At 58.0% G+C, this 15,772-nt stretch overlaps 1 protein-coding gene across 1 annotated transcript in view; it reads left to right on the forward strand.

The window, feature by feature from the left end:
- Window positions 1–1,678: 1,678 nt before the first annotated feature.
- The window catches only part of LOC144490473 (chromodomain-helicase-DNA-binding protein 8-like), a gene marked incomplete at its 3' end in the record, with an annotated part of 33,168 nt that continues 19,074 nt past the window's right edge, over window positions 1,679–15,772 (forward strand). The window contains exons 1-4 of the mRNA XM_078208217.1: window positions 1,679–1,822; window positions 4,995–5,138; window positions 5,315–5,570; window positions 7,823–8,033. Of these exons, the coding sequence (XP_078064343.1) occupies window positions 1,811–1,822; window positions 4,995–5,138; window positions 5,315–5,570; window positions 7,823–8,033 (623 nt within the window). The remainder of the gene's footprint in view (window positions 1,823–4,994; window positions 5,139–5,314; window positions 5,571–7,822; window positions 8,034–15,772) is intronic.

Here is a 15,772-nt window from a genome sequence, read left to right on the forward strand (position 1 = left end):
TCCTCGCGGACGAGATGGGCCTGGGTAAAACGATTCAGTCCATCACCTTCCTGGAGGAGATCTACTCTGCGGACATCCACGGCCCTTTCCTGGTCATTGCCCCCCTCTCCACCATCACCAACTGGGAACGGGAGTTCAACACGTGGACCGACATGAACGCCATTGTGTATCACGGCAGCCTGGCCAGCCGGCAGATGATCCAGCAGTACGAGATGTACTTCCGAGACTCCAAGGTAAGCCGGGACGGTGGGCAATGTGAGGTCGCTGCTCTCCCCCTCTCGCCTGCCGCTCTCACTGTCCGCCATCTCGTTCTCTGCCTCTCTTGCCGTCCGCCCCCCGTTCTCTGCCCCCCTCGTTCTCTGCCCCCCCTCGCCGCCCGCTCCCTCGTTCTCTGCCCCCTCTCGTCGCCCGCCCCCTCGTTCTCTGCCCCCCCCTTTCGCCACCCCGCCCCCCTGTTCTCTGCCCCTCTTGTCGCCCGCCCCCTCATTGTCTGCCCCCTCTCGTCGCCCGCCCACCTCGTTCTCTGCCCCCCCCTTTCTCCGCCCGCCCACCTCGTTCTCTGCCCCCTCTCGCCACCCGCCCCTCGTTCTCTGCCCCCTCTCGCCGTCCGCCCCCCGTTCTCTGCCCCCTCTCGCCGTCCGCCCCCTCGTTCTCTGCCCCCTCTCGCCGTCCGCCCCCCGTTCTCTGCCCCCTCTCGCCACCCGCCCCCTCGTTCTCTGCCCCCTCTCGCCACCCGCCCCTCGTTCTCTGCCCCCTCTCGTCGCCCGCCCCCTCGTTCTCTGCCCCCTCTCGCCGTCCGCCCCCCCGTTCTCTGCCCCCTCTCGCCGCCCGCCCCCCCGTTCTCTGCCCCCTCTCGCCGCCCGCCTGCCCCCTCTCGCCGCCCGCCCCCTCGTTCTCTGCCCCCTCTCGCCGCCCCGCCCCCCCCCCGTTCTCTGCCCCCTCTCGCCGCCCGCCCCCCCGTTCTCTGCCCCCTCTCGCCGCCCGCCCCCTCGTTCTCTGCCCCCTCTCGCCGCCCGCCCCCTCGTTCTCTGCCCCCTCTCGCCGCCCGCCCCCCCGTTCTCTGCCCCCTCTCGCCGCCCGCCCCCTCGTTCTCTGTCTCTGCCCCCTCTCGCCGCCCGCCCCCTCGTTCTCTGCCCCCTCTCGCCGCCCGCCCCCCCGTTCTCTGCCCCCTCTCGCCGCCCGCCCCCTCGTTCTCTGCCCCCTCTCGCCGCCCGCCCCCTCGTTCTCTGCCCCTCTCGCCGCCCGCCCCCCCGTTCTCTGCTCCCTCTCGCCGCCCGCCCCCTCGTTCTCTGCCCCCTCTCGCCGCCCGCCCCCCGTTCTCTGCCCCTCTCGCCGCCCGCCCCCTCGTTCTCTGCCCCCCCTCGCCACCCGCCACCTCGTTCTCTGCCCCCTCTCGCCGCCCGCCCCCTCGTTCTCTGCTCCTCTCGCCGTCTGCCCCCCGTTCTCCGCCCCTCGTTCTCTGCCCCCTCTCGCCGCCCGCCCCCTCGTTCTCTGCCCCCCTCGCCGTCCGCCCCCCTCGTTCTCTGCCCCTCTCGCCGCCCGCCCCCTCGTTCTCTGCCCCCTCTCGCCGCCCGCCCCCTCCTTCTCCGCCCCCCTCGCCCCCTGTGTGTAACATTCTGCTCTCCCTTCCCCCCCCTCTCCCAGGGTCACTTCATCCCCGGGGCGTACCGGTTTGACGCTCTCATCACCACATTTGAGATGATCCTATCGACTGCCCGGAGCCTGCGTGAGATCCAGTGGCGCTGCGTCATCATCGACGAAGCTCACAGACTCAAGAACAGGAACTGCAAACTGCTGGAAGGGTCTGAAGATGATGGATCTGGTGAGGATGCGCTGATCGGCGGAGTGCGGGGGGGCGTGGGGGGCACGGGGGGGGGGGGTGGGGGGCACGGTGGGGGGGGGGGGTGCGGCTCAGTGATGGGGCGCGCTGCTGAGAGCGAGGCGCTCAGTTTTGAGCTTTCTGCCTCAGTCTGTCCCCAGGGTTTCAGAGACTGGCTGGGGGCAGGTGGATCCAGTTACACAAGAACATAAGAACTAGGAGCAGGAGTGGGCCATCTGGCCCCTCGAGCCTGCTCCGTCATTCAATAAGATCATGGCTGATCTTTTCGTGGACTCAGCTCCACTTACCCACCCGCTCACCATAACCCTTAATTCCTTCACTGTTCAAAAATCTATCCATCCTTGCCTTAAAGGCTGTGACAAGTGGCGTTCCTCAGGGATCAGTGCCGGGACCTTTGCTGTTTGTAATATATATAAATGATTTGGAGGAAAATGTAACTGGATTGATTAGTAAGTTTGCGGACGACACAAAGGTTGGTGGATTTGCGGATAGCGATGAGGACCATCAGAGGATACAGCAGGATATAGATCGGTTGGAGACTCGGGCGGAGAGATGGCAGATGGAGTTTAATCTGGACAAAGGTTTCTCCTTGGAGAGACGTAGGATGAGAGGAGACCTAATAGAGGTATATAAGATGTTGAGAGGCATAGATCGGGTGGACTCTCGGAGGCTTTTTCCCAGGGTGGAAATGGCTGCTACGAGAGGACACAGGTTTAAGGTGCTGGGGGGTAGGTACAGGGGAAATGTTAGGGGGAAGTTTTTCACACAGATGGTGGTGGGCGAGTGGAATCGGCTGCCGTCAGTGGTGGTGGAGGCAAACTCAATAGGGTCTTTTAAGAGACTCCTGGATGAGTACATGGGACTTAACAGGATGGAGGGTTATAGGTAGGCTGAGAAGGGAGGGATATGTTCGGCACAACTTGTGGGGCCGAAGGGCCTGTTTTGTGCTGTAGTTTTCTCTGTTTCGATGTTTCTAAATGTGAGGTAATGCATTTTGGAAGGTCTAATACAGATAGGAAATATACAGTAAATGGCAGAACCCTTAGGAGTATTGATAGGCAGAGGGATCTGGGTGTACAGGTACACAGGTCACTGAAAGTGGCAATGCAGGTGGAGAAGGTAGTCAAGAAGGCATACGGCATGCTTGCCTTCATCGGCCGGGGCATTGAGTTTAAAAATTGGCAAGTCACGTTGCAGCTTTATAGAACCTTAGTTAGGCCGCACTTGGAATATAGTGTTCAATTCTGGTCGCCACACTACCAGAAGGATGTGGAGGCTTTGGAGAGGGTACAGAAAAGATTTACCAGGATGTTGCCTGGTATGGAGGGCATTAGCTATGAGGAGAGGTCGGAGAAACTCGGTTTGTTCTCACTGGAGCGACGGAGGTTGAGGGGAGACCTGATAGAAGTCTACAAGATTATGAGGGGCATGGACAGAGTGGACAGTCAGAAGCTTTTTCCCCAGGGTGGAAGAATCAATTACTAGGGGGCACGGGTTTAAGGTGCGAGGGGCAAGGTTTAAAGGAGATGTACGAGGCAGATCTTTTACACAGAGGGTGGTGGGTGCCTGGAACTCGCTGCCGGGGGAGGGAGTGGAAGCGGATACGGTAGTGACATTTAAGGAGCCTCTTGACAAATCCATGAATAGGATGGGAATAGAGGGATACGGTCCCCGGAAGGGTAGGGGGTTTTAGTTCAGTCGGGGGCAGCATGGTCGGTGCAGGCTTGGAGGGGCCGAAGGGCCTGTTCCTGTGCTGGAATGTTCTTTGTTCTGAAAAGATTCCATGAGGTTACTCAGTTACTCTGAGTGGCGCCTCAATACATTCCACTCCTTCCTTCCTTGGTCATTGTTCCGTTGCTGTGTGTGGGATCCTGCTGTGCGCACATTTCCTGCCATGTTTGCTAAACTGCAACAGCGATTCCACATCAGAAGCTGGCTGTGAAACACGGTGATGGGTGCTTCACAAGTGCACCTTCTGTCGCACCCTCCCTCTCTCTCACTGATCCAATAGGAAAAGTTAAAGCAAAGTTTATTTATTAGTGTCACAAGTAAGGCTTTCATTAACACCGCAATGAAGTTACTGTGAAACTCCCCCAGTCACCACAGTCCGGCGCCTGTTCGGGTCAATGCACCCTAACCAGCACGCATGTGACCATAAGACGTCGGAGCAGAATCAGGTCTGATCAGAGCCTTGTACAGCCTCAGAAGCACATCCCTGCTCTTCTGAATCTGATAGGCTGCTGCTATTCAAATGTCTAGTTTAAACTGGTTAAAAGTCAGGAACATCTTCTGATTCAAGTGCTTGAAGCCTGTTACCAAAGCAAGCCTGTTGTTTTTGCTTCTCAAATAATGTTTCATTCTGTGTACCACATGCACCTGCTTCTCGTCAGCATGGGAAAAAAACCTACCTTTTTAAAGGGACCTTGTAATACTTACAACATTTTACAGTTCTTTTATCATTTTCCAAAAACTAACTTCACAACATTGGCTCTGGCTCCCCCTCCCCCACCCCCCCCCCCCCCCCTTCTCTGTCTGTCTCTCCCCCTCCCTCTGTCTCCTGCATCTTAAAATGTGTCTGTCTCCTGTCTGTCCCTCCCTCTCCCTCCCTCCCTCTCCCTCTCCCTCTCCCTCTCCCTCCCTCCCTCCCCCTCCCTCCCTCCCTCCCTCTCCCTCCCTCCCTCCCTCCCTCTCTCTCCCTCCCTCTCCCTCCCTCTCCCTCCCTCTCCCTCCCTCTCCCTCCCTCTCCCTCCCTCTCCCTCCCTCTCCCTCCCTCTCCCTCCCTCTCCCTCCCTCTCCCTCCCTCTCCCTCCCCCTCCCTCCCCCTCCCTCCCCCTCCCTCCCTCTCCCTCCCCCTCCCCCCCCCTCTCCCCCTCCCTCTCCCTCCCCCCCTCCCCTCCCCCTCTCCCCCCTCTCCCTCTCTCTCCCCCTCTCCATCTCTCTCTCCCTCTCCATCTCTCTCTCCCTCTCTTTCTGTTTCTGTCTCTCTTCCCTCCCCAACCTCTCTCTCTGTCTCTCTCTCTCTCCCCTGCTCTCTGTCTCTCTCTCTCTCTCCACCCCTCTGTGTCTCGGACGCCTGCATCTTAAATTGTGTCTCTCTCTCTCTCGGACGCCTGCAGCTTAAATCGTGTCCCTCTCCCTCTCTCTCCGACTGCAGGAACACAAGGTGCTGTTGACAGGGACCCCGCTGCAGAACACGGTGGAGGAGCTGTTCAGTTTGCTGAACTTCCTGGAGCCCACCCAGTTTCCCCTGGAGTCGGCCTTCTTGCAGGAGTTTGGAGACCTGAAGACGGAGGAGCAGGTGGGTGAAGCTGGAGGCTGCGGACGGGAGGCAGTCGGCTCGCGTAGCCGTCCAGTGCCGGGCTCTTTCTCTGTCTCGCTCTTTGCCATCTCCCCCCTGCCCCTATTTAGCCCTGCCCCCCCCCATCCCCTCACACCACTCACATCGACGTACTTCTCTGGTCCCCTGCCTGACAGGTCCAAAAGCTCCAGGCCCTTCTCAAGCCCATGATGCTCCGACGGTTGAAGGAGGACGTGGAGAAGAACCTGGCGCCCAAGGAGGAGACCATCATCGAGGTGGAACTCACCAACATCCAGAAGAAGTATTACCGCGCCATCCTCGAACGCAACTTCACCTTCCTGGCCAAAGGGGCTGGACAGGCGAATGTCCCGAACCTACTCAACACCATGATGGAGCTCCGCAAGTGCTGTAACCATCCTTACCTCATCAGCGGTAAGTGGCAGAGCGGCTGTGGGCCCAAGGTCAGGGAAGGCTGGTCACCAGGGAGTGAGTTACAGACTGGAATCTAATCGAGGGGTTCGGGGTGGTTTATATACAGAATAACAGATACCCGGGAGTGAGTTACAGACTGGAATCTAATCGAGGGGTTCGGGGTGGTTTATATATAGAATAACAGATACCCAGGAGTGAGTTACCGACTGGAATCTAATCGAGGGGTTCGGGGTGGTTTACATATAGAATAACAGATACCCGGGAGTGAGTTACAGACTGGAATCTAATCGAGGGGTTCCGGGTGGTTTATATATAGAATAACAGATACCCGGGAGTGAGTTACAGACTGGAATCTAATCGAGGGGTTCAGGGTGGTTTATATATAGAATAACAGATACCCGGGAGTGAGTTACAGACTGGAATCTAATCGAGGGGTTCGGGATGGTTTATATATAGAATAACAGATACCCGGGAGTGAGTTACAGACTGGAATCTAATCGAGGGGTTCGGGGTGGTTTATATATAGAATAACAGATACCCGGGAGTGAGTTACAGACTGGAATCTAATCGAGGGGTTCAGGGTGGTTTATATATAGAATAACAGATACCCGGGAGTGAGTTACAGACTGGAATCTTATCGAGGGGTTCGGGGTGGTTTATATACAGAATAACAGATACCCGGGAGTGAGTTACAGACTGGAATCTAATCGAGGGGTTCAGGGTGGTTTATATATGGAATAACAGATACCCGGGAGTGAGTTACAGACTGGAATCTAATCGAGGGGTTCAGGGTGGTTTATATATAGAGTAACAGATACCCGGGAGTGAGTTACAGACTGGAATCTAATCGAGGGGTTCGGGGTGGTTTATATATAGAATAACAGATACCCGGGAGTGAGTTACAGACTGGAATCTAATCGAGGGGTTCGGGGTGGTTTATACATAGAATAACAGATACCCGGGAGTGAGTTACACACTGGAATCTAATCGAGGGGTTCAGGGTGGTTTATATATAGAATAACAGATACCCGGGAGTGAGTTACAGACTGGGATCTAATCGAGGGGTTCGGGGTGGTTTATATATAGAATAACAGATACCCGGGAGTGAGTTACAGACTGGAATCTTATCGAGGGGTTCGGGGTGGTTTATATACAGAATAACAGATACCCGGGAGTGAGTTACAGACTGGAATCTAATCGAGGGGTTCAGGGTGGTTTATATATGGAATAACAGATACCCGGGAGTGAGTTACAGACTGGAATCTAATCGAGGGGTTCAGGGTGGTTTATATATAGAGTAACAGATACCCGGGAGTGAGTTACAGACTGGAATCTAATCGAGCGGTTCGGGATGGTTTATATATAGAATAACAGATACCCGGGAGTGAGTTACAGACTGGAATCTAATCGAGGGGTTCAGGGTGGTTTATATATGGAATAACAGATACCCGGGAGTGAGTTACAGACTGGAATCTAATCGAGGGGTTCGGGGTGGTTTATATATAGAGTAACAGATACCCGGGAGTGAGTTACAGACTGGAATCTAATCGAGCGGTTCGGGATGGTTTATATATAGAATAACAGATACCCGGGAGTGAGTTACAGACTGGAATCTCATCGAGGGGTTCGGGGTGGTTTATATATAGAATAACAGATACCCGGGAGTGAGTTACAGACTGGAATCTAATCGAGGGGTTCGGGGTGGTTTATATATAGAATAACAGATACCCGGGAGTGAGTTACAGACTGGAATCTAATCGAGGGATTCAGGTTGGTTTATATATAGAATAACAGATACCCGGGAGTGAGTTACAGACTGGAATCTAATCGAGGGGTTCGGGGTGGTTTATATATAGAATAACAGATACCCGGGAGTGAGTTACAGACTGGAATCTAATCGAGGGGTTCAGGGTGGTTTATATAAAGCTTGTGTGGCTTTTGCTACCAAATAAACCTGTTGGACTTTAACCTGGTGTTGTTAAACTTCTTACTATATATAGAATAACAGATACCCGGGAGTGAGTTACAGACTGGAATCTGATCGAGGGGTTCGGTGTGGTTTTTATATAGAATAACAGATACCCGGGAGTGAGTTACAGACTGGAATCTAATCGAGGGGTTCGGGGTGGTTTATATATAGAATAACAGATACCCGGGAGTGAGTTGCAGACTGGGATCTAATCGAGGGGTTCGGGGTGTCTATTTCTCGAATGTTCCGCGTTGTGTTAACGATTGTGACCTTTGTCTCACAGGGGCTGAGGAGAAGATTCTCGGCGAGTTCCGTGAGATTCATGACCCCATTGCGCTGGATTTCCACCTGCAGGCCATGATCCAGTCAGCGGGGAAGCTCGTCCTTATCGACAAGCTCCTGCCCAAGCTCAAGGCCGGGGGCCACAAGGTGCTCATCTTCTCCCAGATGGTGCGCTGCCTGGACATTCTGGAGGATTACCTCATCCAGAAGAGGTGAGGCGTCACTGATCCGGCACTGACTCGAGTCGCAGGGATCAGCGGAGAGGCCTCGGTGGCTGGAGGAGGTTACAGAGATAGGGAGGGGGTGTAGGGGGCTGGAGGAGGTTACAGAGATAGGGAGGGGGTGTAGGGGGCTGGAGGAGGTTACAGAGATAGGGAGGGGGTGTAGGGGGCTGGAGGAGGTTACAGAGATAGGGAGGGGTGTAGGGGGCTGGAGGAGGTTACAGAGATAGGGAGGGGGTGTGGGGGGCTGGAGGGGGTTACAGAGATAGGGAGGGGGTGTAGGGGCTGGAGGAGGTTACAGAGAGAGGGAGGGAGTGTAGGGGGCTGGAGGAGGTTACAGAGATAGGGAGGGGGTGTGGGGGGCTGGAGGGGGTTACAGAGATAGGGAGGGGGTGTAGGGGGCTGGAGGAGGTTACAGAGATAGGGAGGGGTGTAGGGGGCTGGAGGAGGTTACAGAGATAGAGAGGGGTGTAGGGGGCTGGAGGAGGTTACAGAGATAGAGAGGGGGTGTAGGGGGCTGGAGGAGGTTACAGAGATAGGGAGGGTGTAGGGGGCTGGAGGAGGTTACAGAGATAGGGAGGGGTGTAGGGGGCTGGAGGAGGGTTATAGAGATAGGGAGGGATGTAGAGGGGCTGGAGGAGGTTACAGAGATAGGGAGGGTGTAGGGGGCTGGAGGAGGTTACAGAGATAGGGAGGGGGTGTAGGAGGCTGAAGGGGGTTACAGAGATAGGGAGTGGTGTAGGGGGCTAGTGGAGGTTGTAGAGATAGGGAGGGGGTGAGGGGGCTGGGGGAGGTTACAGAGATAGGGTGGGGGTGTAGGGGGCTGGAGGAGGTTACAGAGATAGGGCGGGGGTGTAGGGGGCTGGAGGGGGTTACAGAGATAGGGAGGGGTGTAGGGGCTGGAGGAGGTTACAGAGATGGGGAGGGATGTAGGGGCTGGAGGAGGTTACAGAGATAGGGCGGGGGTGTAGGGGGCTGGAGGGGGTTACAGAGATAGGGCGGGGTTGTAGGGGCTGGAGGAGGTTACAGATAGGGAGGGGTGTAGGAGGTTACAGAGATAGGGAGGGCTGGAGGGGCTGGAGGAGGTTACAGAGATAGGGAGGGGTGTAGGGGCTGGAGGAGGTTACAGAGATAGGGCGGGGGTGTAGGGGGCTGGAGGGGGTTAGAGATAGGGAGGGGTGTAGGGTGCTGGAGGAGGTTACAGAGATAGGGAGGGGGTGTAGGGGGCTGGAGGGGGTTACAGAGATAGGGAGGGGGTGTAGGGGCTGGAGGAGGTTACAGAGATGGGGAGAGGTGTAGGGGCTGGAGGAGGTTACAGAGATAGGGAGGGGTGTAGGGGGCTGGAGGGGGTTACAGAGATAGGGAGGGGGTGTAGGGGGCTGGAAGAGGTTACAGAGATAGGGAGGGGTGTCGGGGGCTGGAGGAGGTTACAGAGATAGGGAGGGGTGTAGGGGCTGGAGGAGGTTACAGAGATAGGGAGAGGTGTCGGGGGCTGGAGGAGGTTACAGAGATAGGGAGGGGGTGTTGAGGGGCTGGAGGAGGTTACAGAGATAGGGAGGGGGTGTAGGGGGCTGGAGGAGGTTACAGAGATAGGGAGAGGTGTAGGGGGCTGGAGGAGGTTACAGAGATAGGGAGGGGTGTAGGGGGCTGGAGGAGGTTACAGAGATAGGGAGAGGTGTAGGGGGCTGGAGGAGGTTACAGAGATAGGGAGGGGGTGTCGAGGGGCTGGAGGAGGTTACAGAGATAGGGAGGGGTGTAGAGGCTGGAGGAGGTTACAGAGATAGGGAGGGGTGTAGGGGCTGGAGGAGGTTACAGAGATAGAGCGGGGGTGTAGGGGGCTGGAGGGTGTTACAGAGATAGGGAGGGGTGTAGGGTGCTGGAGGAGGTTACAGAGATAGGGAGGGGGTGTAGGGGGCTGGAGTGGGTTACAGAGATAGGGAGGGGGTGTAGGGGCTGGAGGAGGTTACAGAGATGGGGAGGGGTGTAGGGGCTGGAGGAGGTTACAGAGATAGGGAGGGGTGTAGGGAGCTGCAGGAGGTTATAGAGATAGGGAGGGGTGTAGGGGCTGGAGGGGGTTACAGAGATGGGGAGGGGGTGTAGGGGGCTGGAAGAGGTTACAGAGATAGGGAGGGGTGTAGGGGGTTGGAGGAGGTTACAGAGATAGGGAGGGGCTGGAGGAGGTTACAGAGATAGGTAGGCGGCTGGAAGAGGTTACCGAGATAGGGAGGGGTGTAGGGGGCTGGAAGAGGTTACAGAGATAGGGAGGGGGTGTAGGGGGCTGGAAGAGGTTACAGAGATAGGGAGGGGTGTAGGGGGCTGGAGGAGGTTACAGAGATAGGGAGGGGCTGGAGGAGGTTACAGAGATAGGGAGGGGGTGTAGGGGCTGGAGGAGGTTACAGAGATAGGGAGGGGGTGTCGAGTGGCTGCAGGAGGTTACAGAGATAGGGGGGGGTGTAGGGGCTGGAGGAGGTTACAGAGATAGGGAGGGGGTGTCGAGTGGCTGCAGGAGGTTACAGAGATAGGGAGGGGTGTAGGGGGCTGGAGGAGGTTACAGAGATAGGGAGGGGGTGTAGGGGGCTGGAGGAGGTTACAGAGATAGGGAGGGAGTGTAGGGGCTGGAGGGGGTTACAGAGATAGGGAGGGGGTGTCGGGGCTGGAGGAGGTTACAGAGATAGGGAGGGGATGTCGGGGGCTGGAGGAGGTTACAGAGATAGGGAGGGGTGTAGGGGACTGGAGGAGGTTACAGAAATAGGGAAGGGTGTAGGGAGCTGGAGGAGGTTACAGAGATAGGGAGGGGTGTAGGGGCTGGAGGGGGTTACAGAGATAGGGAGGGGGTGTCGAGGGGCTGGAGGAGGTTACAGAGATAGGGAGGGGGTGTAGGGGGCTGGAGGAGGTTACAGAGATAGGGAGGGGGTGTCGGGGGCTGGAAGAGGTTACAGAGATAGGGAGGGGTGTCGGGGGCTGGAGGAGGTTACAGAGATAGGGAGGGGTGTAGGGGCTGGAGGAGGTTACAGAGATAGGGAGAGGTGTCGGGGGCTGGAGGAGGTTACAGAGATAGGGAGGGGGTGTTGAGGGGCTGGAGGAGGTTACAGAGATAGGGAGGGGTGTAGGGGCTGGAGGAGGTTACAGAGATAGGGCGGGGGTGTAGGGGGCTGGAGGGGGTTACAGAGATAGGGAGGGGTGTAGGGTGCTGGAGGAGGTTACAGAGATAGGGAGGGGGTGTAGGGGGCTGGAGTGGGTTACAGAGATAGGGAGGGGGTGTAGGGGCTGGAGGAGGTTACAGAGATGGGGAGGGGTGTAGGGGCTGGAGGAGGTTACAGAGATAGGGAGGGGTGTAGGGAGCTGGAGGAGGTTATAGAGATAGGGAGGGGTGTAGGGGCTGGGGGGGGTTACAGAGATGGGGAGGGGGTGTAGGGGGCTGGAAGAGGTTACAGAGATAGGGAGGGGTGTAGGGGGTTGGAGGAGGTTACAGAGATAGGGAGGGGCTGGAGGAGGTTACAGAGATAGGTAGGGGGCTGGAAGAGGTTACAGAGATAGGGAGGGGTGTAGGGGGCTGGAAGAGGTTACAGAGATAGGGAGGGGGTGTAGGGGGCTGGAAGAGGTTACAGAGATAGGGAGGGGTGTAGGGGGCTGGAGGAGGTTACAGAGATAGGGAGGGGCTGGAGGAGGTTACAGAGATAGGGAGGGGGTGTAGGGGCTGGAGGAGGATACAGAGATAGGGAGGGGGTGTCGAGTGGCTGCAGGAGGTTACAGAGATAGGGGGGGGTGTAGGGGCTGGAGGAGGTTACAGAGATAGGGAGGGGGTGTAGGGGGCTGGAGGAGGTTACAGAGATAGGGAGGGGGTGTCGGGGCTGGAGGAGGTTACAGAGATAGGGAGGGGGTGTCGGGGGCTGGAGGAGGTTACAGAGATAGGGAGGGGTGTAGGGGACTGGAGGAGGTTACAGAAATAGGGAAGGGTGTTGGGAGCTGGAGGAGGTTACAGAGATAGGGAGGGGTGTAGGGGCTGGAGGGGGTTACAGAGATAGGGAGGGGGTGTCGAGGGGCTGGAGGAGGTTACAGAGATAGGGAGGGGGTGTAGGGGGCTGGAGGAGGTTACAGAGATAGGGAGGGGGTGTCGGGGGCTGGAGGAGGTTACAGAGATAGGGAGGGGGTGTAGGGGCTGGAGGAGGTTACAGAGATAGGGAGGGGGTGTAGGGGGCTGGAGTGGGTTACAGAGATAGGGAGGGGGTGTAGGGGCTGGAGGAGGTTACAGAGATGGGGAGGGGTGTAGGGGCTGGAGGAGGTTACAGAGATAGGGAGGGGTGTAGGGAGCTGGAGGAGTTTATAGAGATAGGGAGGGGTGTAGGGGCTGGGGGGGGTTACAGAGATGGGGAGGGGGTGTAGGGGGCTGGAAGAGGTTACAGAGATAGGGAGGGGTGTAGGGGGTTAGAGGAGGTTACAGAGATAGGGAGGGGCTGGAGGAGGTTACAGAGATAGGTAGGGGGCTGGAAGAGGTTACAGAGATAGGGAGGGGTGTAGGGGGCTGGAAGAGGTTACAGAGATAGGGAGGGGGTGTAGGGGGCTGGAAGAGGTTACAGAGATAGGGAGGGGTGTAGGGGGCTGGAGGAGGTTACAGAGATAGGGAGGGGCTGGAGGAGGTTACAGAGATAGGGAGGGGGTGTAGGGGCTGGAGGAGGATACAGAGATAGGGAGGGGGTGTCGAGTGGCTGCAGGAGGTTACAGAGATAGGGGGGGGTGTAGGGGCTGGAGGAGGTTACAGAGATAGGGAGGGGGTGTAGGGGGCTGGAGGAGGTTACAGAGATAGGGAGGGAGTGTAGGGGCTGGAGGGGGTTACAGAGATAGGGAGGGGGTGTCGGGGCTGGAGGAGGTTACAGAGATAGGGAGGGGGTGTCGGGGGCTGGAGGAGGTTACAGAGATAGGGAGGGGTGTAGGGGACTGGAGGAGGTTACAGAAATAGGGAAGGGTGTTGGGAGCTGGAGGAGGTTACAGAGATAGGGAGGGGTGTAGGGGCTGGAGGGGGTTACAGAGATAGGGAGGGTGTGTCGAGGGGCTGGAGGAGGTTACAGAGATAGGGAGGGGGTGTAGGGGGCTGGAGGAGGTTACAGAGATAGGGAGGGGGTGTCGGGGGCTGGAGGAGGTTACAGAGATAGGGAGGGGGTGTAGGGGCTGGAGGAGGTTACAGAGATAGGGAGGTGTAGGGGCTGGAGGGGGTTACAGAGATAGGGAGGGGTGTAGGGGCTGGAGGAGGTTACAGAGATAGGGAGGGGGTGTAGGGGCTGGAGGAGGTTACAGAGATAGGGAGGGGGTGTAGGGGGCTGGAGGAGGTTACAGAGATAGGGAGGAGGTGTAGGGGCTGGAGGAGGTTACAGAGATAGGGAGGGGCTGGAGGGGGTTACAGAGATAGGTAGGGGGCTGGAAGAGGTTACAGAGATAGGGAGGGGTGTAGGGGGCTGGAAGAGGTTACAGAGATAGGGAGGGGTGTCGGGGGCTGGAGGAGGTTACAGAGATAGGGCGGGGTGTCGGGGGCTGGAGGAGGTTACAGAGATAGGGAGGGGTGTAGGGGGCTGGAGGAGGTTACAGAGATAGGGAGGGGTGTCGGGGGCTGGAGGAGGTTACAGAGATAGGGAGGGGTGTAGGGGGCTGGAAGAGGTTACAGAGATAGGGAGGGGTGTAGGGGGCTGGAAGAGGTTACAGAGATAGGGAGGGGTGTCGGGGGCTGGAGGAGGTTACAGAGATAGGGCGGGGTGTCGGGGGCTGGAGGAGGTTACAGAGATAGGGAGGGGTGTAGGGGGCTGGAAGAGGTTACAGAGATAGGGAGGGGTGTCGGGGGCTGGAGGAGGTTACAGAGATAGGGCGGGGTGTCGGGGGCTGGAGGAGGTTACAGAGATAGGGAGGGGCTGGAGGAGGTTACAGAGATAGGGAGGGGGTGCAGGGGCTGGAGGAGGTTACAGAGATAGGGAGGGGTGTAGGGGCTGGAGGAGGTTACAGAGATAGGGAGAGGTGTTGGGGGCTGGAGGAGGTTACAGAGATAGGGAGGGGGTGTCGAGGGGCTGGAGGAGGTTACAGATAGGGAGGGGGTGTAGGGGGCTGGAGGAGGTTACAGAGATAGGGAGGGGGTGTCGGGGGCTGGAGGAGGTTACAGAGAAGGGGAGGGGGTGTTGGGGGCTGGAGGAGGTTACAGAGATAGGGTGGGGTGTAGGGGGCTGGAGGAGGTTACAGAGATAGGGAGGGGTGTAGGGGGCTGGAGGAGGTTACAGAGATAGGGAGGGGCTGGAGGAGGTTACAGAGATAGGGAGGGGGTGTAGGGGCTGGAGGAGGATACAGAGATAGGGAGGGGGTGTCGAGGGGCTGGAGGAGGTTACAGAGATAGGGAGGGGGTGTAGGGGCTGGAGGAGGATACAGAGAGAGGGAGGGGGTGTCGAGGGGCTGGAGGAGGTTACAGAGATAGGGAGGGGTGTAGGGGCTGGAGGAGGTTACAGAGATAGGGAGAGGTGTAGGGGGCTGGAGGAGGTTACAGAGATAGGGAGGGGGTGTAGGGGGCTGGAGGAGGTTACAGAGATAGGGAGGGGGTGTAGGGGGCTGGAGGAGGTTACAGAGATAGGGCGGGATGTAGGGGGCTGGAGGAGGTTACAGAGATAGGGAGGGGTGTAGGGGGCTGGAGGAGGTTACAGAGATAGGGAGGGGCTGGAGGAGGTTACAGAGATAGGGAGGGGGTGTCGGGGCTGGAGGAGGATACAGAGATAGGGAGGGGGTGTCGAGGGGCTGGAGGAGGTTACAGAGATAGGGAGGGGGTGTAGGGGCTGGAGGAGGATACAGAGAGAGGGAGGGGGTGTCGAGGGGCTGGAGGAGGTTACAGAGATAGGGAGGGGTGTAGGGGCTGGAGGAGGTTACAGAGATAGGGAGAGGTGTAGGGGGCTGGAGGAGGTTACAGAGATAGGGAGAGGGTGTCGAGGGGCTGGAGGAGGTTACAGAGATAGGGAGGGGGTGTAGGGGGCTGGAGGAGGTTACAGAGATAGGGAGGGGGTGTAGGGGGCTGGAGGAGGTTACAGAGATAGGGAGGGGGTGTAGGGGGCTGGAGGAGGTTACAGAGATAGGGAGGGGGTGTAGGGGCTGGAGGGGGTTACAGAGATAGGGAGGGGGTGTAGGGGCTGGAGGAGGTTACAGAGATAGGGAGGGGGTGTCGGGGGCTGGAGGAGGTTACAGAGATAGGGAGGGGTGTAGGGGACTGGAGGAGGTTACAGAAATAGGGAAGGGTGTAGGGGCTGGAGGGGGTTACAGAGATAGGGAGGGGGTGTAGGGGCTGGAGGAGGTTACAGAGATAGGGAGGGGGTGTAGGGGACTGGAGGAGGTTACAGAGATAGGGAGGGGGTGTAGGGGCTGGAGGAGGTTACAGAGATAGGGAGGGGGCTGGAGGGGGTTACAGAGATAGGGAGGGGGTGTAGGGGACTGGAGGAGGTTACAGCGATAGGGAGGGGGTGTCTGGGGCTGGAGGAGGTTACAGAGATAGGGAGGTGGTGTGGGGGGCTGGAGGAGGTTACAGAGATAGGGAGGTGGTGTAGGGGGCTGGAGGAGGTTACAGAGATAGGGAGGGGGTGTAGGGGCTGGAGGAGGTTACAGAGATCGGGAGGGGGTGTCGAGGGGCTGGAGGAGGTTACAGAGATAGGGAGGGGGTGTAGGGGGCTGGAGGAGGTTACAGAGATAGGGAGGGGGTGTAGGGGGCTGGAGGAGGT

This window comes from Mustelus asterias, unplaced genomic scaffold (genome assembly GCF_964213995.1).
Source record: "Mustelus asterias unplaced genomic scaffold, sMusAst1.hap1.1 HAP1_SCAFFOLD_3341, whole genome shotgun sequence".
Taxonomy (NCBI): Eukaryota; Metazoa; Chordata; class Chondrichthyes; order Carcharhiniformes; family Triakidae; genus Mustelus; species Mustelus asterias.